Here is a 24,762-nt window from a genome sequence, read left to right as displayed (position 1 = left end):
ATAATTGCCGTAATTAAGTGATAATAAAAGGCATAATGCAAAATATAAGTGTAGGTTTAATGAAGCACGTGCACACAGGCAAACCTCAAGTGACCCAAATCAACTCTGATGTCAGGCTGCAAACTTAAGTCATGAGGATTTTATTAAGCACACAGCAGCCAATGTGTGCCAATGTGGATCATTTAGTACTTCAGCTGTGGCTAAAAGGGCAGGGAAACAGACAGAACAGACATTATGTGATTAAAGGACTCATATTACACTGTTTTCTGATCTGTTCTAATGTTTCCTCATCTCAAACAGGCCTGGAGTTGTGTTTTACTTCATTGACACATTCGCTTAAACCTCACAAGAGCCAGTTTTGCTAGAACCTGTTTTATAATTACATTAACACATTGTGCTTTTATCATTATGGGAAGTCTATCACATTTGAAAGTATATTTTTAAAAATGCCAAAGGTTTTACAAAACACATTTATTAACAACATTCATCACACAACAAGGTCATATACAAAATTATACATGTATAAATATAGATTATTTGTTCAAATGGAGTTTTTGACATAAAATATCAACGAGCAATCAGATACTGATCTCTTTAACACGTCCAAATCCGAGCGGAAGATGAGTGGTATTTACTCTCAGTGGAGCTTTGTTTATTTAGACTGCAAACTGAACATGAACCTTCAACTTCCTTCAGATCATAGCTAACATATTAAAACTTAACTATAAACAGTTATACACTTACTTCGGCCTAGAATAACACGAAATCTTAGTGTTGCGTCGATAAACCATTGGCAGAGTTAAGAAGGACAATGGCGTAATGTTTAAGATATAGACATGTTTTACTGCACGAACTGGTGATGTTTTTGCACAAGAAAACAGGTGAAATGTTAAATTGAAATGAGTGCAGTGGCCACACAAGACCCATTAAAGACAGTCATAAATTGCGATGCTTTTTGAATCAGGAAAGCTTTTTTTTTTATGGCTGTGTACAACTTATTCTAGGACAAGTAACGGCCTTCCAAGGAGTACTGTCCCTCTATACCTCAGAATACTACACAGGCCCATTGATAGAAATTTGTGGGCCCAGGACAATAAGCCTCACATGGCCCCCCTCTAATATAAATTAATAGGAAGAGGGTTCAATTCTGGGCCCCTTAAACCCTGGGACCCCCGGACAACAGACCCCTTTGCCCCTTCCCCGTCGACGGCCCTGTTAATACACTTAGCTAAAACATAAAAAAACGTCATGCTTCTTTAATGCACACCCGGGTCACAGTTTTAAAGTTGTTGTTTTTTTAATATATCTCAAAGTCTAGAGTAATTTCAGACGCTGTTGAGGAGTAGGACAGGTGCAGACGGGCTGGACAGGGGAACGTCTGGGCTCACGTACCCAAGGTCATCGCTTTGTTCGCCAGAGTCTCCTGAGTGGTTCTGTACGGTCAGTGTGAGGGTCTTTAAGCCGGCCTCTAGCGCCCCCTCTGCTCCCTCTGCTCTGTCACCTGGAAGACAAAACGACAAATGATTTTACAGTTATTCGATTCAAACGCTATCGTCTTACTGCGGTCGTTGTACCCCGCTTTGACGTTGAAGGAGTGGGTTACGTAATCAGTTGGATATGTTATAGTGAAAATGTAACGTGGTAAAATAATATGAGCAAACAGATTACATTTTTACATTATGTGATATGATGACGACTTTGATAAATTACTTTGACAGGAGACACTAGTCAATAAGCTCTGTGTGCAGTAGCATGCTAGCTAGCTCACTGCGTCGCAAAGCTAACAGCCACTTTTATTAAAATTGGAAAACATAAAATAAACAACCTATTCAAATCCAAATTCATTAAAATAAACCCCACCCAATTATTTCTATATGTAGAATACTTCAGTTTGTGGTGTTTTAATATTTATTATGCCTCAAAGTTAGCATTAGCGTTAGCACTGAGGCACAAACACGCAGCTTCCTGTCCACTGTCTGACTCTAACCCTCTAACCTCTGACCTCTGACCCCTAATCCACCCACAGCTCCCTGTCCACTGCCTCATCTTTAAATATTTATTCATTTTAGCTTGACTCAGCAAAAGCCTCATAGAGAAACAACTGGACAGGAAGTAGTGACACTAGTGCCAACTTTTTCTTCCTTTTCTACCTTTGGCCCCTCCTGGACAAACGAGGGATTGCATCTGCTCATCTTAATGTAGTTTTGCATAAATATATAATTTTCATCACTAATGTTATTACTGTATTTTCCAGAATATACGTTGCACTTTTTTTCATAGTTTGTCTGGGGTGTGACTTATACTCAGGTGCGATTTATATGTGAAATTATTAAAATACATAATTTCACATCTTCATTTTCCTCTGGAGTGGGTGGAGTTGTTCAGAATCGACACCGAGGATGAAGAATTCAACGGATTTATTGATTTGGAGTGAGATCCAGAGTAAATTTGTTCCTTGTTTTTTCTGCTTTATTTATCTGATTAACTGTTAATATCTTACGTTAACAAACCAGACACGTATTCAGTTCTGTCTGTGCTTCATGGAGCTGAATAAATATAAATGTGTGACGTTAGCGTGATGTACTGATATTCAGCCTGTTGTTCTTTATTTTATTGTTTTTATTATAACTTCCCTTTAAAGATAAAATGTCTGTTCTTGGTCTCGGATTTTGTAAAATAAATTTCCTGAAAAAACACGACTTATATGTTTTTTTCTTCATTATTATACATTTTTTGGCTGGTGCGACTTATACTCCAGAGCGACGTATAGTCTGGAAAATACAGTACTCCACGGCGGAATCATGTGAATCATGTGTCCACGGCATCGCAATTTTAAATCCAACGAAGCACCAACTGTTCACTCAAAGCTAAACAGACCAGGACGATTTTTTGAACAGAGAATTTCGAGTCTGATGGAGTGTTTTTAGTTACATTTGGGTAAAATTTAAATACAGACGCACAAACACACACATTGGGAGTGAAATGAGGAACGAGGGTCACACACCTCTCTCTTGGTCGCACTCTGGAGAGGAGGCTCCGCTGCATTGGCTGCGAGGGCCCAGGACAGGGGAATCTGGCTCCACTGTGCCGGGACAGGGGGACAGGAGGGACAGGGGGGACAGGGGGGGCATGAAAGGGGAGGGCATGTCCAAGGGCGTGGTGGAGGTGGAGGAGGAGGAGGATGAGGAGGACGGAGATGTGGAGGAAGCGTCTGTCTCTTCCTCCGAGCAGCTGCTTTGACTGCTCTCTTCATCAGTGCACACGGACACCACTACAACACAACACGCACAACACACGGGGTAAAAGAGGGTCACCGCACGTGCTCAGTGCAACCCGGGAAATAAATGGGTATCGAGAGACGGACAACAACCTTTAAACTAAACTAAAAACTGTGAACTCTGAATGTGTTACGCAGCTGCTGTTATCTCTGAACTAACGACAGAAAAACATATAAATAAAAAAGTTCAAGAGGTTCATTAGTCATCAGTGTGGCAGCGTCCAGGTTATGGAACAGCGCCCTCTGCCTGTTAGAGTCTCTCCGTATTTAACGCCACAGTTAAAAGTTGACTGAAAACCCACCTCTTCTCCCTGGCATTTAACATTAGACCCGCCTCTTCTCCCTGGCATTTAACTTTAGACCCGCCTCTTCTCCCTGGTATTTAACACTAGCCCCGCCTCTACTTCTTCTCCCTGGCATTTAACACTAGCCCCGCCTCTTCTTCTCCCTGGCATTTAACACTAGCCCCGCCTCTTCTTCTCCCTGGCATTTAACACTAGCCCCGCCTCTTCTTCTCTCTGGTATTTAACACTAGCCCCGCCTCTTCTCCCTGGTATTTAACACTAGCCCCACCTCTTCTCCCTGGCATTTAACACTAGCCCCGCCTCTTCTCTCTGGTATTTAACACTAGCCCCGCCTCTTCTTCTCCCTGGTATTTAACACTAGCCCCGCCTCTTCTTCTCCCTGGTATTTAACACTAGCCTTGTGGTTTATTATTTTGTTATTATCATCCAGATCTACACAGTTATGGACTAAACCAAGTAGTAACCAAAGGGAGGGGGGAATTTTTATTTTAAGACATAAAATCGTATTATTTTATTGAAATAAAAGACGTGGAAGTCGTATATTCTTCTATTTACGTTTACATTTCCTTCGTCCCCATGTTCCCCCAGTGATTTTCCGCACATATTCCAATAATTATGTTTTTGTACTTTATGTATTTCCCCCATTTCACTTTTGTGAGACATATTAAACTATTATTGATTTTGATTCATTACTTTTACATTTTTATAGCACTGCGGTTGTTGTGTTTCCATAATAAACCTCGTAATGGCTCGATGTGACTCGCACTTACTCGACAAACCGTCTGACTCCATCTTGAAGTTGTCGATGTCGTCGTGGGCGGCGTCCTTCTCCGCGCCCACGCCCTGCTCCCGGGTGCCCAGAGCCAGCGAGCGTCTCTGAGCGTGGATCTCCTCCGATATGGTCTCCAGGTTACGTAGAGCCGCGCGGTACTCGGCCTTCGCCACCACGAGCTTCGCCTGACGATCGTCCACTTGGCGCTTCAGTTGCTGTGAGAAAAAGAAAGAAAAGTTACACTGTTCAGAAGAGAAATTTCCAAAAGGTGATGTAACTACGGCCAGGAAAGTTTATTTGTATCACACATTTTGTACATAAAGTAATTCAAAGTGTTTTACAGAATAAGAAAGACATAAAAATCACAATGCAACAAATCAAAACATAAATAATCATGGAATATATCAAATGAAGTGTACAATACCTGAAAAAAATTAACAAAAGTAAATAAAATTATAATTAAAAAAATAATAATAATTTAAAAAAAATTAATAATAGTATTTAATTTTTTAAACTGTGTAAAAATAAATAAAATAATAATAGGGAAGAAGAGAGGGAAGCTAACCTGACCTTTGAACATAAATAATAATGTAAAATATCAAATGAAGTGTACAATACATATGAAAAAAATTAACAAAATAAAATAATAATGATAATAATAAAAAATAAATAAAATATATATATATATATATATATATATATATATATATATATATATATATATATATATATATATATATATATATATATAATAAAATATATATTTTTAAGCTGTGTAGTAATAAACAAAATGATAATGGAGAGGGAGGGAGGGAAGCTGATCTAACCTGACCTCTGACCTCTGAACTGTGTGTATAATATTCACACAGTGAACGGTGAACTGGTGGTTGAAAATTCTGCTGGTGTAACTAAAGGCAACTAAACTAAAGTCTCTGCTTAGAACGCTGCCCCTGCGACTCAAAAAAACAGAAGAAAATAGATGAATGGAACTAAAGGTCAGTGTAAATAGTGGTGTCTGCTGTTATTGTTAGTGTGGAAACAAAAGTTCTCAAAGTTCATGTATAGATTGTAGTGTTATTCAGCTTTTTTCCACTGCTAAATATAACAGTTATAAAGGTCATTTTAAGGTTTTTTCTCTTAAGTTACACCTAACCTAATTTAGCAAACATGATTACCTATGTATGGAAAACAGAACACAGTGTACGGCCAGGAGAGACGGGAAGAAAACTCTGAAAATGTGTTTAGTTACAGAATACTGACGACCTGTATACAGAGTATTCCCATAGACTGTATGTGTAAATGGACATAGCTAACCCACTAGCCGCCATGTTCTAAATAGAAAGTGATCATGTGCGCGCTTTGGGCTTCATCGACTCTGGCTCCAATTCACTTTACATTGAAAAACTGTGTCCTCTCTCTGTACCTGCTGCTGTCAGACTCGTCATTTTGGTCTTAAATGTTCGTATTAACCCTCTACATGATCCTGGGGTTTTTATTTCACTATTGTGTCTGTAAATCAAGATATGAACATTAATAACAGACAAATCAGACGCCTTCTTTCCTTGAGGTCGCTCCCGTTAGCGTTAGCAACAGGTTTGATTGACAGCGTTGCTAAGCGCCCGCTCCCTGCTAAACCAGAAGCATGGGCAGAAAGGACCGTTACCTTCAACAGCCTGGCTCTGGATTGGCTCTTTGGTTGCTATGATACTCGTGTTTGTAACTTGGCTCTAAATTTAGCCGCTATAACTGCTCTAGCCTCGATGAGATTCATTTGACTGGAGCTGAACACTGTGGGCGACGTCACACTCACTCAGTCCACTTGTCTATGCGTAACCCATAATCCAGTCAGAGTACTGTATTCTGAATACTTGGATACTTTTACACACTGAGTTGCATTATATTATATTGTGCAGTCTGGAATACAGTTACTCAAAATTAGTACCGTATTATCTTTGCTATAGGTTGCACTTTTTTTCATAGTTTGGCCGGGGGTGCGACTTATACTCAGATGCGAGTTATATGTGAAATATATGTTTTTTTCTTCATTATTGTGCATTTTTTGGCTGGTGCGATTTATACTCTGGAGCGACTTATAGCCCAGAAAATACGGTAATCAGTAGATTTTCAGTGAAGTATTTAGCTACTTCTCAATACTAACCACAAGATAAAACAAAATACATACCTCCAGCTGGACGTAATACTTGGATTTCAGTTCAAAGTACGGCCTGCAGGGGGGGAAAGAGAGAGAACATGAGTGGGAGGACCTTTTTGTTATTGTCACTGGAGAAGCACTGGAGGAGTTGGCTAATCCTGGTCTGGCATTCCTCGGCTCTTACAAACCGAGCACACCCCAACACTGGACTCGAGAAACATCTGGACCTCATCACAGCGAAGCCTCTTTTCTCCCGTTTCCCCAGTGTCTGAGGCCGGGGCAGGGGCAGATACGGAGCTGTGCAGAAAGAAATAAGACAAACCTCGACTTGTTGATGGAGCGTTTGAGTTTCTTCTCGAGTTGTTTCATGTGACTGATGCAGGAGTTGTAACTGGTGGCGGTTTTTCGGTGTTCGGCTTCGCTGCGGGTTCTCTCCTGCTCGGCTTCCATCACCTGTGCGATAGGAGGACATTTGAACTAAAACGGACATGTCGGATTGTTTCTGTCTTACTTTATGGGCTAAATAGGCATAAATTCTGCAATATCTTATTTCTGTAGCATTTATCTTCTCGTTTCGTGCGTGTTTGCGTAATTTTTAATCGCTTATTTTTGCCGATCAGTCCTCGTTTTCACCTCCGCTGGTGCACACACTTCGTCGTTCGCCAATTTTATTTTCTTAATCGCTGATACACGTAAGATTTGGCTATCCATAGGGGGCGCCGACAGCTACACGGCACTTTGTTGTGATGACGTTTACGGGCGACGTCAGCTCACACTGGACACCGCAGTTTTCTAACGCAGAATTCCTCAGATTTGCTTCTTTCGTTAAGTCGTTTTAGATGATTATTGTGATTTAAAATGTGTAAAATATAACCTAAAGATCCACGGGTGTTGCCCCATACTGAGACTGAAGCTTTGGGGAAAAGTATCATAAATAATCTTACCATTTTTAGGACAAGCGTTGCGTTTAGATTTACAGATTTGTTATGTTTCAATAATAGGATTCTGTTCAAAGTTCACATTTTAACGTGTCTAGAAGAAGTGACCAAAAGACCGACATATGAGCTGATTTTTAAACATGTGTTGGCGAGTAATGTTGCAGCTCCGCCCTGCACACAGTATTTAATATTTTGCATTACTCGGTTTGGGATCCGTGTCAACTTTTATCTGTTCAGTTAACTCTTTGTTGCTCTTCACTTCTCTATGAGTTCCAGCTCCAGTCAAATGAAGCTAATCGAGGCTAGCAGTTATAGCGGCTAATATGCTGAGCTGAGTTTTGTGTTTGAAATTCTAACTGCGAGTATCATAGCAACCAAAGAGCCAATCAGGAGCGAGGCTGTTGAAGGTAACGCCCCTTCACACCCGCATCGCTGGTTTAGCAGGGAGCGGACGCTTAGCAACGCTGTCAATCAAACCTGTTGCTAACGCTAACGGGAGAGGCCTCGGGGAAAGAAGGCGCCTGATTTGTCTGTTATTAATGTTCATATCTTGATTTACGGACACAATAGTGAAATAAAAATGTAGAGCGGGTTAATACGAACATTTAAGACCAAAACGCCGAGTCTGACAGCAGCAGTTACGTAAAAGCGCAAAGAGAATTGGAGCCAGAGTCGATTTATATAAACAATCTCTGCTCCAAACCGATGTTGAAATACCCTTTGCGTAGCGTGGTTTAGCATCTCTTGCCAGGCAGAGTCAAACTGGCGGCTGTCCTCCTCCAACAGACGCTCTTCAGCCAAAGCTATAGTTTCTTTAGCCGCTCTGAGGATCTCCACGGCGCGCTGGAACTCCTGCGTGGCCTTCTGGGCTTCGATCTGGGCCTGTAAACAGAACAACAGAACAAACACTAGGTCAAAACATATGTAAATTACGCAATAAGACTGACGTAGCTACTGTCGTTCAAGTGAGTAAGATCTAGGTCAAGGGTGAACAAGTAATTCATGAATAAGCAACAGGCTCTGCGCACTCGGCAACCTCACTGTTAGCGTCACTACTTCCTGTTTCTATACTATGCCTGTACTGCCAGTTTTATGTCTATGGGTTTTTGTTGGGGTCAGGGGTCAGAGGTTAGAGGGTTAGGGTCAGACAGTGGACAGGAAAAAGCGGGTGGATGTTACTGACAACATGTTACAACCACGACACAAATAAAACGAAAACTTCACTAGAGGACACAAGAGAGGCGTTTGTGTCTCAGTGCTAATGCTAATGCTAATTCTGAGGCATAATAAACATTAAAACAACTCAACACACATTAAAAAAAACTCTACCAAAACATTCTACATATAAAAATAACCGGGTAGTCTTTATTTGAATTTGAATTTGGTTGTTTATTTATATGAAAGTGACGGTTAGCTTTGAGACACAGTGAGCTAGCTAGCGTGCTACTGTTCACAGAGCGCATTTGTGGACTTAGACTTAGAAATTAAACGTTAATTAAAGTCTCGTATTACGCAAACATGACTCTTGTGAGCTTTAAGTCGTGATATAAGATTGTTACCTCCTCAAAAACACACCTGGAGTTGTGTTTTGTGTCTTTATTATTCGTCTGTAACATCTCCAAACGTCAAAATGCTCTGTTCCACCTTGTGATGTCATGAAGTGGTAGTTTTCAAGTTAACTGCTACTTTTTAACTTTAGTTCAGTGGTAGATTGGCAATTCCAGGGGTGAAATGATCCAAATGATTCTAGAAATGAAGGTGTGTGGAGTTTAAAAACACAGCGGAGCACTTCCTGTATCGCCACCTGATGACATCACAAGGTGGAACAGGGTGTTTTCAGTTTGAGAGAAGAACTCAACCTAAATATGCAAGTTTTGTGTGTTAAACATGTGTGAATGAAACAAAAAAAACACAACTCCAGGTCTGTTTGTGACGAGGGAACGACATTAGAGCAGAAATCAGAGAAAAAACGACACTCCGGACTCTTTAACTCGGTCGGAGGAAATCCATTTTCTCGGAGCGTGCCTGTTTTATGACCCATATTCACTGTGAAGGAGCCATGGCTGATTCGTTGTGACAGCCATAGAAGGACGAGGAGCCGCTCTACGAGGAGTGAGACCCCGATGAAAGGAAGTCATTAAGTGAATGTGCCACAGTGTCAGTGGGCGCTTCCTGCCAACAGTCAGATCAATGGAACAGTTATTCTCATCATTCTCGGCATATTTCAACCCACAGGACGGACCAGACGTCACGTGGAAATACTGATTTATTTAACTTTTCAGTCATTTTCAGTGATCTTCAGAAACTTAAGATGTCCATCAGACGTCCTCCTCCCGCAGCCGATAAACAAGATATTTTACTGATGGATGTTTAATCTTTATTGTGGTTTGGATAATCTTAAATCTTAATATGAAACACTGGCCACGAACTCCAGCAATGCAGGACTGAACCAGGACTAAACCAGGACTGAACCAGGACTGAACCAGGACTAAACCAGGACTGAACCAGGACTGAACCAGGACTAAACCGAGATTAAACCAGGACTGAACCAGGACTAAACCGAGACTAAACCAGGACTGAACCAGGACTGAACCAGGACTGAACCAGGACTGAACCAGGACTGAACCAGGACTAAACCAGGACTAAACCAGGACTAAACCGAGATTAAACCAGGACTAAACCGAGACTAAACCAGGACTGAACCAGGACTAAACCAGGACTGAACCAGGACTAAACCAGGACTGAACCAGGACTGAACCAGGACTGAACCAGGACTAAACCGAGACTAAAGCAGGACTGAACCAGGACTGAACCAGGACTAAACTGAGATTAAACCAGGACTGAACCAGGACTAAACCAGGACTGAACCAGGACTGAACCAGGACTAAACCGAGATTAAACTGGGGCTAAACCAGGATTGAAGTGGGACTAAAGCAGGACTAAAGCGGGACTAAAGCGGGACTAAACCAGGACTGAAGTGGGACTAAAACAGGACTAAACCGAGACTAAACCGAGACTAAACCGAGACTAAACTGGGACTAAACCAGGACTGAAGTGGGACTAAAGCGGGACTAAAACGGGACTAAACCAGGACTGAACCAGGACTAAACCGAGATTAAACTGGGGCTAAACCAGGACTGAAGTGGGACTAAAGCGGGACTAAAGCGGGACTAAAGCGGGACTAAACCAGGGCTGAAGTGGGACTAAAACAGGACTAAACCGAGACTAAACCGAGACTAAACCGAGACTAAACTGGCGCTAAACCAGGACTGAAGTGGGACTAAAACGGGACTAAACCAGGATTAAACCGAGACTAAACAGGAGCTAAACCAGGACTGAACCAGGACTGAACCAGGACTAAACCAGGACTGAACCAGGACTGAACCAGGACTAAACCAGGACTGAACCAGGACTAAACCGGGACTAAACCAGGACTGAACATGTTGAATCAGTGTTTCAGTTTCATTCACTTTAAACCTGGGACATTCTTCCTGCAGATGTGACTCAGACCTCGACTTTGCCGATGTTTAAATCCCGTGTCCAGACTCCTCTGTTTCTCTGTGCATTCGACTGAAAGGGTTTTATTCTGCCTCTTCTCTTTTAAAGTTACTTTTATGATGATTATTTATATTTTTGATTAGGTGTATTGTGGTTCATAGTCTGTAAAGCTCTTTGAATAACTTTGTGTACTATTTGTGCTGTAGATAAAGCTGTGGCCATTTCACAGATAAAAAACAGCTGCGTAACACATCAGGATCAGTTCTGGTTAATAAAATTCTTAGCGTAAAGGAAATTGATTCTATTTTCAGTCTCTGCTCTAGTATCAGTTTCATAATGCGTAGTTTCAAATCGCGTAAAAAAAAAGAGAGCCCCTCCTCGTCCTGCAGCTCCGGACTCTTTTTATCTTTTGCTTTGTGAATCATATCTGTTAATTTCGCATTTGATTTGAAACATTCGAACTCTTGAGGAAAAGCCTGAGATCTGTGGGCGCTCAAACGACCTCCCTATGGCCCTTTCTCACGGCCTCAGAGGTCAGCGTATTCATTGACCTCTTTACCGAGACCCTCCTTGCACCGTCGAGATAAGGTTCACCCAATGACGCAAGCAAGTTCCCGTCAGCTTGCTCTCACACGACTCAAAACCCAACACAAAGCCTGGGATCTGACTGCGAGCATATCTGCAATTGTAAAGATACCGAAGCCTTAAAAGATACTGCGCAGAGTCCAGATAGCGGCCACCATTTTGCCCGTCTTCGCGACCCACTTCCCAGACTCCGGAACGAAACGGGAAACCATAAAAACAGAAGGAGGATCGTCTATATTTGATGAACTCGGCAAGAAACGGAACAATCGGCCCAGGGGCATCCATCACAGATTTATGTCAAACTAAAGAAAAAAATGTCACCTAAATCTTATTGTTTTTCCAGAGACTTCCTTCCAAGACGTTTCCTATCCCAAGTGGCTGTTTGTTCTTAAAGTCGATAGGTTTTAAAGGGCCGAAGTTTCGCTATTTTCTAGTTTCTTCATCACAAACAGACCTGGAGTTGTGTTTTTTTTTGTTTCATTCACACATGTTTAACCCACAAACAAACTGCATATTTAGGCTGAGTTCTTCTCTCAAACTGAAAACACTCTGTTCCACCTTGTGATGTCATCGTGTGGCGATACAGGAAGTGCTCCGCTGTGTTTTTAAACTCCACACACCTTCATTTCTAGAATCATTTGGATCATTTCAGCTCTGGAGTTCACAATCTACTACTGAACTAAAGTTAAAAGGAGCTGTTTAACTTGAAAACTATACCACTTTATGACATCACAAGGTGGAACAGAGCGTTTTGAGCTTTGGAGATTGAAATAACCTAATAATGCAGTTACTCAAACATGTGTGAATGGGAAAAAAAACACAACTCCAGGTCTGTTTTTGAGGAGGAAACAGCTTTATAACATGGATTAAACCTCACAAGAGTCAGATTTTGCATAATATAGGACCTTTAATGTGTCACAGATGTGGTGACGTGATACAGATGAGAAATGCGCGTGTCAAGACAAGAACAGAACACGTCCCATTATCGTTGTCTGTAAACACGAGGGAGTGAGGGAGTATGTAAACGACACACTCACCTCATTAGCATACTGCGGTAAAAGAGCATATTACTTTATAATGTTTCATTCGTTACAAGGGGAACAAGTGTTGGACAATAGACTGTTTATATAAATGGACGTAGCTAACCTGCTAGCTGCTGCGCTTCCGAATAACAGCCACTCCTCTCTCTCTAACTGCTGCTGTCAGACTCGTCATTTTGGTCTTAAATGTTCGTATTAACCCTCTACATGATCCTGGGGTTTTTATTTCGATTTTTTGTCCGTGATTCAAGATAAGAACATTAATAACAAACAACTCGGGCGCCTGATTTGTCAAAACGTACACAAGGATTTTTTCATATCTAATTCCAAGTCTGACTTATTCAAGTTTTAACTCTATTGTGTCTGTAAATCAAGATATGAACATTAATAACAGACAAATCAGGCGCCTTCTTTCCCTGAGGTCACTCCCGCTAGCGTTAGCAACAGGTTTGATTGACAGCGTTGCTAAGGGACAGCCTCGCTCCTGATTGGCTCTTTGGTTGCCATGACACTCGCAGATTGAGCTTCTAATGTGCAAAACGGCTCCAAATTTGCCAATCTCTACTGAACTAAAGGTAAAACTTAGCTGTTAACTTGAAAACTACCACTTGACATGACATTTTTGAAGAGGTAACAATATTATAACGTGGTTTAAAGCTCACAAGAGTCAGTTTTGTGGGATATAGGAGCTTTAAAGAAACTACAGTTAGTGTTTAATTCAAGGCTCTACACAATCTGATCCCTCACAGATACGTTTGGCTTTTACTGTATTTATTTCCTTTCTTTCTTTTACTGTTTGAGTTTGACACGTTATTTTAGAGAAAGAGAAATAAAAAACATTTGATTGGAGTCACGTATCGAAATCACTATCGAGAATCAAAATGCAAATGGGACTTGTCTCGACACTTCTGTCTCTCTCAGACATGTGGCGACACAAAACCTGACGGAGACGACGCCTGGTATGAGAACATGTTTAGAAGTGCGACGTGTTGATGGAGTAAATATAGACGATAAACGATGATACTGAAACTTTTTTTTTTTTTTTATTTAACCAGGAAGGTCCCATTGAGATTAAAAACCTCTTTTTCAAGGGAGTCAAGAGGCAGTACATTTCAAAACAAGTACATACAAACAAACGACGTTAAAATTGCACAGATCATGAAAAACAGTTGCACATTACTGAGGCAGTCTGTAAGGCTTTGAGTTTAGTTTTAAACAAATTTAATTACAACAGTTCAGTCAGTTTCCAGTCTTTCTGCAACAAGTTCCAAGTAAAAGGTGCAGAGTGAACAAAGGCTTTTCTTCCCCAGCTCTGTGCGGCAAAAGGAACCGACAGCAACAACTGATCATTTGACCGCAAGGAGTAAGAGCCACTATTTTTCCTTGTGATCAAAGTACAAATATAAGGAGGCAGCAATCCAAGTATAGCTTTGTAAATAAAAGATTTTTTTTTAAGCCACTGACACAAAAACAATAAAACAACATAATCTCAGTAAACCTGTTTTAAATAGACAGTATCAAAATGAAACAAGGATTAACTGTAGAAGTTAAACCCCAGTCAAGACAAAGAAAACAAGAGTGTTAGGCAGTACGCTAATAGCCCATATGCTAATAGCCAGTCTACTAATAGCCTGTATGCTAATAGGTGTGAAAGCTCCATGGATCTGTTAAAATATCTGGACAGTGTATTGCTATCGTAGATCTGTCTTGAGTTGGACTAGTGGCCATTCATTGGTACTACAATAAAAAAATACCTCCTGCCCAGAAAGGATTTTTGTCACAGAGCGAAACGTGATCACAAACTGCTCATGTTTGACTGACAGAAACTGACACGGACCTACAGCTGCAACAAAGCTCCAAATCTGTGACCATTTTTTACCTATTTTCAGATCATAAACTTTTTCTCAGCTCAAAATCCATCAGTCGCCTTAAAAAAACCCTTTTTAATCATTAACTTCAGCTACGCTATCTACACTCTATGCCCGCTCCAACTAAACTCAAGGGCGGTCACATGGTACGACATGAACGAGCCAAATTGTCCTGAATGAGCCACGGGTTTAGGACATGGTTCAGAGGCTCCTGGAAGCATAAACATTACAATTTATAATTTATTTATTATTCCCTTGTCTTCTTTGTGGCGGCGAGCAGTAATCTGACCAGAACTGAAGAAGCGGCTTAGACGAGCAGCAAAACGTCTTCGCTCTAAAACGTTGTGTCCAGTTACTGATTTGAATTTTTGTTTTACCCTGAATCAGACCCGGACGACTGAGGGACACAGAGACGCTGCAGAAGTTACTTAGTCAACCTTCTACATCTTAAAACTTATCTTATTACAACAAAAATAACCTGATAACAAACTTTTATACACACAAACGCAGCTGTTTTAAGTGTTTTATATGGCCTTGTACACTTGTTGTTTTATATTTTAAACAGAGCGCCCATGAAAAAGAGAAAGACAAGTGCTCTCATTAAGTTCCACGTATAAATAAAGTTAAAAAAACGCCTCGAATTTCCCCATTTTTACTAAGAAAACGTGCACATGATACATTTTGAGCTGCAGATTCTATCATTCCAGGCTTCATATGTAGAAAAATAAGTTTATATAGTGATTATAAATGACAGGTTTAACGGGAAAGAGACAACACTGCGGAAAATGGGTGAATTCCTGGGAGCAGCGGCACTCAGAGCAGGAATGTAAAGAGGGGAGAGGTCCGGGGGATAAGAGACGCCGGCTTAAACGCGGGGGTCGGGTCTGCTGTGTTTGTTTTTTGCGCTTCGGGGGTCACCGCTGCTGAGAATCGGATCCCTCTGAAGTAGGTCAGGAATTAAAAATTGAAAACTCATTTATAAGACATAAGCTTTACAAAACGAGTTCAGCGATATCCCATCCTCAAGTCGGCAGAAATGACGCGGAAAACGGTTAATCCGAGCATTCCCGTAATCCTCGGCGTTCAGAGGAGTGCTTGAGAATGACAGAAGAACACACACAGAATGCACACTCTATTTTAGCCCGGCACTTGACACACACACACTAACGTCACGGTGAATAATGGCACAAACGCCGCTCCTTCATTGGTTAAGACTAGGGGGCGCTGTCCAATCAAGTTAAAGCGTCGACAGGCAGGTGCAGGTGCAGGGAATTGGCAAGATGTTTGGAAAGAGTGACCTGAGTGCCATCTGGAACGACGGGGCAATGATTTGTGCGAGTAAAGAGCAGCGTGGAGGAGGTTATAAAGACTCTACAGTGGGGTCAGAGTGGATTTAGACCAAAATAGTGGCTCTCTCAACTGTTAATTAGCTTCTTTTTTTAAAATTAAATCCGCCCTATTGTGCTCGTGTCGCTCTATAGTTATAATCTCTGACACCTGTGGATCATTACATTATAATTTGCACGTTTTAAATCACAATATTCATCTAAAACGACTTAATAAAAGCAAGTTCTGCTGACGTCACCGTAAACGTCATCACAACAAAGCGCCGTGTAGCTTCGAATCCTACGAGTACAGTTGTCCCTCACTATATCGTGGTCTCGCTGTTTCGCAGATTTTTTTGGCGCAATTTTGCATGTTTTTTTACATCGTATGAACGTGCATTGTGTTGTGCGTCCTGATTGGCTGTTGGACTGTAGACCATTGTGTCGTGCGTCCTGATTGGCTGTTGGACTGTAGACCATTGTCCATCAGTCTCCTCCGTGCCGTGTCTCCTGTACAGTACAGAATGTGTTCACACAAATTTACATAAACGTTGGATCGCAGTGTGACTCTGAAGTGCTGTACGTTTGCAATTTGTTTTCTCCCCGACAAAACCCACAATGTCGATGAAACGTTCTGCACCGACAAAGACGCCGACGAAGGTTTGAACTTTGAGAGAGTTTAAACGAGAGAGAAATGTGAGAAAATGTTAACGCCTGTGTGAGAAAAGTGTATAAAGTGTGTGGTGAGGGGTTTTACAGACAAAAACATAGAGAATAATTGTAAAAAATAAAGCTGATACTTCACGGTTATTTTTAGAACGTGACCCCCGTGATAAACGAGGGACTGTAACACCGATTAAGAAAATAAAACTGGAGAAGGAAGTGCGTACGTCACAGTGGGCGTGCACCAGTGGAGGTGAAAACGGGGGCTGATCGACAAAATGGCGTCTTGAAAATAAGTGATTAAAGATTACACAAACATGAATCACTCCAAATGCAACTTCGAGAAGGTAAAAGAGAAGGAAACAACTAGAACATGAAGCTCTGAAAAGTCCAGTTTGCAGCTTAGGTCTGATTTAAAATAGTAATAACTCGACCCGACTCTTTACAGCCTTAAAATGAGCCTCAGGTTTTTAACATTAACAAAACACAAATCCCATTCACATTATTTAACTGTATTCAATTTAAAACTAAAATGTGCAGACGAGGCAGATCAACATCTACATTTTGGGGGAATTTGCAGCATTTTAAGGATTTTTTTTCCACAAAACGATGCATTTTCTCTGACCCTGTGCCTCTCTCACGCTCTAAATGTGCTTAAACCGTTGAAATGGCGTTTTACAGAGTGGATGTGCAGAGGTGTAAAGGAGTCTAAAAATAGCCCGCACGTGACAGAGCCGCCTTTAAGTAGATCTAAGAAGCTCTTTAAACTTGTCATCCCCACATCGCAGCGGCCTTGGCCTCACACCGAGCGCTGGACATGTGAGTTTGGGTTGCCAGGTTGGTTTGTCCTCACCTGACGAGCGACTTTACGGGCCTCCCAGTAAGGTTTAGAGTCGTCCACAGCTCTCCCGATCCTCTTCATCTGCTCGTCCAGCTTCAGAGTTGCTTCCACGAGAACGGCCCGGAAGCGTTGGCGGTAGTCCTGCACGAAGAAGGAGACATGTTTTTATCATCTGTGCCTGATAACTCATGTACGTAGTTAGATTATGAGACGTTTCCACTGTTATCTATGGAAAATCACATGTAAAATGCAATGAGTTCTGCAAACACTGGTCAGGTATATTTATTTATCCTTGGCAAATCGCAAAGAGAACAGCTTTAAAGTAATCAACACATGACTTTACACATTTACATACGGATTATAATAGGAAAATTTGGCTGTTTGGTTTGGTAAATCTGGTTAAAACGTCTGTAACTGCGGGTTTTTTTTTTTTTTGCAAAAACCACAACACGGCAGGAAATCTACATCTTGAAAACCCAGCTGGCTTTTCTATTCTCACAATGCTAGCTAGCGCCGTTATAAAACTGCCGATTTTCGTGCAGCGTTCGAACGGGCGGCAGCTGCGTCCTGTTGGGAAAAACTGAGGAAAACGACATGAAGCGTCAAAAGGGAGGAAGCGCTCGTTTCCTGTGACATCATCGTCGCGGTTCCTGACTGACTGCTCGGCTCCGATAGCGACACGGGCCCCGCAGACGTGTCCCTATAGAATGAGGACGGGCTCGTACATGTCTGAGACGCCAGTACACTTTGACACACAAAAAGAGAAGTGTAAGTCATGATGTTCGTGAGCTACGCTAACGCTAACCGCAGACTGGAGGGGAACAGGTAAACAGCCGAGAGCACCCGAGGGCACCCTGCACAGTCTGAAAGTCTCTTATTTTAACATAATGACTCATGGTTTTCAGTACCGGGGGATGCACCTTTATGGCTTTTTCACTTCTGATACGGAATTTCGATTCTGTAACTTTAACCTCCTGAGACACGAGCTCTTACATGACTGTGCTTTATTAATTTCTCTTTGTTATTTGGGCTGATTGGGACATGATGAGAGTAAAAATAAAGAATTATCTCTTTACATTATGAGGAAAATGATGTCCACATATCACAAGATACATTCTACTTTTTAAGGATTTTGATCAAACTAAATAAAATCGCATTTGAATAACAATTAGCAAAAGCTGTTTATTAAATGTCTGCCACAGCGATATTTTTCCTTAAGTGACAGTTTAATGACTTCATGTGTGGACACCAGGACGTTGTAGAGAAAAAAATTGTACTGTGGCCTAGACAACTCAAAAATGCCAGGACCTAGGAGACAAAAACTGGTCCACCCTAAAGACTCTGAGCCTCTAACAATGGTCTACTCCAGGCATGACCAGTTTTCCAGGTGAATTGGCCCATATTAGCTTAAACAGTACTTTTTACTTCACATTTCTGAAAATCTACTTTAACAAGCCCATATCAAATATTTAATGTGTCCCATTGAGGTTGTAAGCGTGAATAAAGGTCTAGTAGTTCAGTCTAACTTGTAATAATAACACAGATTTTAAGTATTCACTGTGTTGGTGACCAGTCTATGGTCTTCAATCGGCCCTCAGCTTTGTCTGTGTTTTTATATTTGGCCCTTAATGAGAAAAGTTTGGACACCCCTGGTCTACTCCATTCCGTGGAGTGAAGAGTGCAGTGAGCGTTACACTGGAGTAAAACTAAACAGACACTCCGTAAGAGAATGAACCAACACAGAGAGAGGGCAGCTCAGGACCCCAGTCGGCTGTTCATCTCCATCTCAAAGACACTAAACGCTCCTTTGAAGACAGTGAGGTTCAGATCTGAGCCAGAGAAAAGAAATGGTTTGAGAGGAGAAGAGAAGGTATTTTTGTTAGGAAAGACAGTCCTTCATTAAACAGGAATGAGGACCAGAGACATAATCTGTCCCCCATCTATAACTCCATCCTCAGACCCAAACAAAGAGAACAATAGCAGGATCATTAAAGGTTGAATAGGGTAGTCTCAGCTGAAACTGAAGACAACAGCTGTTTATAGTTTCAGTGTCGTTAGCTCCTCCCCTCAGGTAGATATAAGGCAGTGTCCAGCAGTAATCTGACCAGAACCGAAGAAGCAGCTTGGACGAGCAGCGAAACGTCTTCACTCCTACAACAATTTGTCCAGTTGACAGATTTAAACTTCTTATTTTGCTATGACCTACGACAGGGGCGTCAAACACATTTTCACCGAGGGCCACATCAGCAAAATGGCTACCCTCAAAGGGCCACATGTAATATAAATAAACTACTTTTTTAACTTGTTCATTAACTGTCTCTGTATTTATTTGTTTTTCGAGTTACAAATATTACATATACATTTCTATGGATGTAAAAATATGGCTGTATAACTGTATCTCCTGATAAACTGACATTTTAAGACAGTCAAACCTTTTTATTTATCTTGTTGTGGGCCACATAAAATGACGTGGGGGGGCCACATTTAACCCGGGGGCCTTGAGTTTGACACATGTGACCTACGAGGTTAATTAATAAGCTGGAATCGCACCGCCAACCTGTTAATCAGTGGTTTTTTTTCCCACTCAACCAATGACGTTTATATCGAGAGCGGGATTCAAACTGCAAATCTTCAGATCAGTGGGCAAACGCTCTACCAACTGAGCCACCGTCGCCCAACAGTACTGTACCAGAGCTATGAGACTGAAAACAGCATTTATTTCCTTTAAACAAAAATAAAACAACATAAAACTGACCCAGATCTGTTATGAAGCGGTTATTATGTCTCGAGTAACGACAGAACAACTTGATATCGATACCGATAACCGATATCGGATTAAGCTAACGCTGTTTCGTAGCACACTGGGGAAAACAAAATGAATTCTTGAAAGTAAAAGTGCGATAAACTAAACAGATACAAACTGAACAGTGAATAGTTTATATCTGAAGCTTCTCAAAGTGCTTCTGTAGGTCGTGTTTCTTCCACTCCTCACACTCTCTGCCAATTTGCGCCCACAGACTTTCCAAACGCAACCACACACAACTCACACATACACACGATTCATACGCTGGCGATGCAGGTGAAGTGTCATGCTCAAAGACACAATAGTACTGCATTGTTTGGATTTTCAACGACTGTAGGTTTACGACACTTCCCTGTACTGCACGAGCCGTTACAGCGATTACTACAGTTTGTCAGCGAGGTTAGTACAGACTGTGTAAAGACCTGGACTGAGTGAGCGTGACGTCACCCACAGCGACCGGCTCCAAATGAAGCTAATCGAGGCTAGCGGTTATGAGGCGGCTAGCAGGTTAGCTAGGTCCATTCATATATACAGTCTGTGGAACAAATGAGTATGACTGAAATGAATACTTTTTGGAAATTAAGTAAATATGTGAGACTCGTTTACATAAGTAGGAGTACTGTACTTTCCGGACTATACGTCGCTCTGGAGTATAAGTCGCACCAGCCAAAAAATGCATAACAATGAAGAAAAAAAACACATATAAGTCGCGTTTTTTGAGGAAATGTATTTTACAAAATTCAAGACCAGAGAACAGACATTTTATCTTTAAAGGAAGTTATAATAAAAACAATAAAATATAGAACAACAGGCTGAATATCAGTACATCACGCTAATGCTAACGTAACACATTTATATTTATTCAGCGACATGAAGCACAGACAGAACTGAACACGTGTCTGGTTTGTTAACGTAAGATATTAACAGTTAATCAGATAAATAAAGCAGAAAAAACACGCAACAAGTTTACTCTGGATCTCACTGCAAATCACTAAATCCGTTGAATTCTTTGTCCTCGGTGTCGCTTCTGAACAACTCCACCAACTCTGGAGGAAGGTGAAATATACCAATATAAGTCGCATCTGAGTATAAGTCGCACCCCCGGACAAACTATGAAAAAAAGTACGACTTATAGCCCGTAAAATACAGTAATATATAAAACATTTGGTTACTATTGGACCAGTTTAGTTGCCTTAGATCCAGAACACACACTTAGTTTACAAAGATGTCGGATTCAAATGGGTGTGATTGACAGGTGGATTAGCCAATCAGGGGCGAGCGTGGTCTGTCCGTATTGGAAAAAAATATCACAGGAGACTGAAAACATGGCGGATTTCTGCAGAGTCTGTGAGCAAAGCAATAAAGTCTGTTAATCTGAGGTGTGATTCCAGCTCTCACAGATGAATACTCGTCGTCGTGTCCTTGGGCAAGACACTTAACCCACCTCGCCCCAGTGTCTGCGTCTGTGTGTGTGAATTCTTGGACGACTGAAGGGAGCGGCAACCAGACTGATATCAATCTGTATAAAAAAAGTACAGAGAGCTTTCAGTCTGGATCGGCCAGGCTTCCTTTGTCATCTTTTTTGTCGATTTTCTATTATTGTCGACCGTTTTAATCACGATACAATTATATTATTGTTTATTGTCTCATCCCTTAGTTTGTACTACATACTTAGAATACTTTCACGCAGAGATGCATTTAAATTATAGCGTAAAGCCGCAACATCGGATTATAAACAGCTTTATGTTTGCTTCACAGTTTGTTTGCGTTTCCTATCACAAACTGGAGGTACTAAAATAACACCGGCCTCACCACAAGAGCTGGGTTTTATATTATTATATGTTTTCCTCACTGGTTCGGTGCAGTTTGAAGCCTAAACTGTGTGATCAAGTACCACAAAAGTAAATATATATCGCAGTATAAGTAAATATAGACGATAAACGATAATACTGAAACAAATTTACGCCACTGATACAATAAACACAACCACAAAACTATTCTAAATCAGAAATATTGTTAAAAATAATGAGCGACAGCAGAACGAAACACTTTAGCTGTTAGTTTTGTATCTGTAATGAGTCAGACAAGTTATTTATTCAAACGTTTATGGCTTCAATCTGATCATACAGCTATAAAATTAACACAAATTTAACAGTAGTGCAAAGAAAAAGTCCACACGATAAATACTGACCCCAACAAGTATTTTTCCACCTCTCACATATGGAAGGTACGGAGCCCGGCATAGGACATTTCCAAAATATAAAATTAATGCGTGGCCAGGAGATAATATCTGTTCCCACATGATATTATCTTGAAGGAACAACTTATTTATCACAAGGGAATGAGATATTGTTTTTATTTTTTAAGTGAAATATCTTGTGCGCTTGTGAAAATATATATACACTGGTCCCTCGTTTATCGCGGGGGTCACGTTCTAAAAATAACCCGCAACAGGCGAAATCCGTGAAGTATCAGCTTAATTTTTACATTATTCTCTCTGTTTTTGTCTGTAAAACCCCTCACCACACACTTTATACACTTTTCTCTCACAGGCGTTAACATTTTCTCACATTTCTCTCTCGTTTAAACTCTCTCAAAGTTCAAACCTTCGTAGGCGTCTTTGTCGGTGCAGAACGTTTCATCGACATTGTGGGTTTTGTCGGGGAGAAAACAAATTGCAAACGTACAGCACTTCAGAGTCACACTGAGATCCAACGTTTATGTAAATTTGTCTGAACACATTCTGTACTGGACAGGAGACACGGCACGGAGGAGACTGATGGACAATGGTCTACAGTCCAACAGCCAATCAGGACAAAGAACACAATGGTCTACAGTCCAACAGCCAATCAGGACGCACGACACAATGGTCTACAGTCCAACAGCCAATCAGGACGCAGAACACAATGCATTTTTTATTTTTTTTTTATCTTGTTAATATTATTCTTCTCCTTTCTGTCATCTGTGGGGTTACGTAGAATGAGAAGTCATTATAGTGATTATAGCTACAGGCCAAACTGTGCCATGTTTTCTGGTACGTCCCAACAACAATCTAACAATCTTGTGATCAGGGGAAGAGTGGAGTCCACACGTTTCAGTTTTCTCCGGTGGTTTGTGGTTTAAATTTGACTCCGGGTCAGGTTTGGACCGGAGGGAAGAGGCTTAATGAGGAGCAGACGAGGCAGCGCTGTGGAGAAATACATGGGCGTCCTGTGGAATGTTTTGCTTTGGTGAAGAGTAACCGCATTGCTACACATTTATGCTGCTGCAAACCCCCCCCAGAGCCGGAACAAAAGGCACAGGACGAGGTCGGAGAGTAGAGCAGATGTTTTTGAGAAATGCAAAATAAAAAACAACCAAAACAAAACTCTTAAAAAACTACCAAGAGTCTGTGATCGTCTGGGTAGAAGATAAAACACTTTGGAGCTTTAAGAAGTACCACCTCACTCAAGAAATACATCACAAGGCAGCAGAAGTGTCTTGCTCAAGGACACAATGAAGAGCCATGTCCAGAGCTGAGATCAAACTGCTTTGGGTTTATACCGTTTTCCTAAAATTGCTGTTCTGCTTCACTTTTTCCACCCTCTGCAGAGTCTGCTACACCCTCTTTGACACACTTCCACACTCTGATGACTCTGTGTTGCTAAAGAGATTTTAGAAACACGAACCATAATAAACTCCAGCTGCAGCGCACGAGCAGCAGAGTCAGACTGTGACTAAAGTCTTACCTCCAGTTCACTCTCCCATCGGTTGATGTCGTCTGTGGACTGGTTCAGCTTCTCCAGTTCTCCCTGTTTACACAACAACAACAAACAGAGAGAGTTTTCACACAAATGAGTGAACAGCAAGAGTGTCCACATCCGCGCGTCTCCACAGACTGTGAGCTGCCCGTCTGCAGTGGGACATGAGGCTGCTCATGTTTGAAGAACAGAGAGGTTTTATTTTTCAGGTCCATTTACTCTTCAACAAACAGGAGACAAACCCCTCACCTGAATCCTCGGGTCCACCTCGTCCTCCTCTGCGCACTGGGCGTCCTCCTGACTGTTTCCTTCACTCTGTAAAGGATCCATTTGGTTTGGTGTAGTTTGCGTTATCTGTTCAGTGAAATGTCCAAAAGTCTAATTATATTAAACACAAGTTTAGCAGCGTCATGATCCTGAGCCATTCTCCATCGTGTCTGTAAACTCTAAAGTGCGCGGCTCCAGCGCAGCTCTGACCCGCACTGAGGCTCCACCAGAGACTCCACCAGAGACTCTCTGAACTCCTCCACCCCGTAAAGCACGCGCACGAGAGCGCGCACATCTCCCCTGGGCTGAAGGAGATTTTCAAAATAAAACTAGGACACGTCACTTTACGCAGACGCAGCGCCAAACAGACAGACCCTGAGCCCTGAGCTGCGGACAGAGGCGCACAGAGCTGCGGCTCAGAGCTGCGGCTCAGAGCTGCACGGGAGCCGCGTTTCACTAAGTTTTATTTTGAAAGACCTGCGCTTTTCCGGTCTGTTGTCCTCAGTGTCACTTTACATCAGTGTGAGGCGCGTGGGCAGGACTCACGCGGCTGTGTGTGGGCTCCACACGCCCTCTGCTGGACTGAAGAGGCCAACATACATATATAATGTCACAAATGAAAACAAAGCTCCAGTCTGTTACAGGCCCGTGTCTTTGTGTTCAACTATAGGATGGTGACGTAAAGCCT

The 24,762-nt window shown here is 41.6% G+C and overlaps 1 protein-coding gene across 1 annotated transcript; it reads right to left on the bottom strand.

Moving 5' to 3' along the window:
* Nucleotides 1–453: 453 nt before the first annotated feature.
* sh3bp5a (SH3-domain binding protein 5a (BTK-associated)) lies at nt 454–24,293 on the bottom strand. The gene is made up of 9 exons (XM_033975072.2): nt 24,057–24,293; nt 23,796–23,858; nt 17,277–17,405; nt 8,162–8,326; nt 6,829–6,959; nt 6,537–6,579; nt 4,353–4,569; nt 3,005–3,271; nt 454–1,501 (listed from the first exon to the last, which is right to left on the bottom strand). The coding sequence occupies exons 1-9, from the start codon at nt 24,135–24,137 to the stop codon at nt 1,326–1,328; spliced, it is 1,272 nt and encodes a 423-aa protein (XP_033830963.1). The 5' UTR covers nt 24,138–24,293; the 3' UTR covers nt 454–1,325.
* Between the last annotated feature and the right edge of the window lie 469 nt (nt 24,294–24,762).

Source organism: Periophthalmus magnuspinnatus, chromosome 11, assembly GCF_009829125.3.
Source record: "Periophthalmus magnuspinnatus isolate fPerMag1 chromosome 11, fPerMag1.2.pri, whole genome shotgun sequence".
NCBI classification, from domain to species: domain Eukaryota; kingdom Metazoa; phylum Chordata; class Actinopteri; order Gobiiformes; family Gobiidae; genus Periophthalmus; species Periophthalmus magnuspinnatus.
Note: the sequence above shows the minus strand (reverse complement) of the source record. Positions and strands in the feature narration are given on the sequence as shown.

Coding starts and splice junctions, on each gene's coding strand:
- sh3bp5a (XM_033975072.2), bottom strand. CDS start 24,137: ATGGATCCTTTACAGAGTGAAGGAAACAGTCAGGAGGACGCCCAGTGC. Junction 8,327..17,276: donor CCCGTAAAGTCGCTCGTCAG/GTGAGGACAAAC, acceptor TTCTGTTTACAG/GCCCAGATCGAAGCCCAGAA. Junction 6,580..6,828: donor CGCTCCATCAACAAGTCGAG/GTTTGTCTTATT, acceptor CCCCCCCTGCAG/GCCGTACTTTGAACTGAAAT.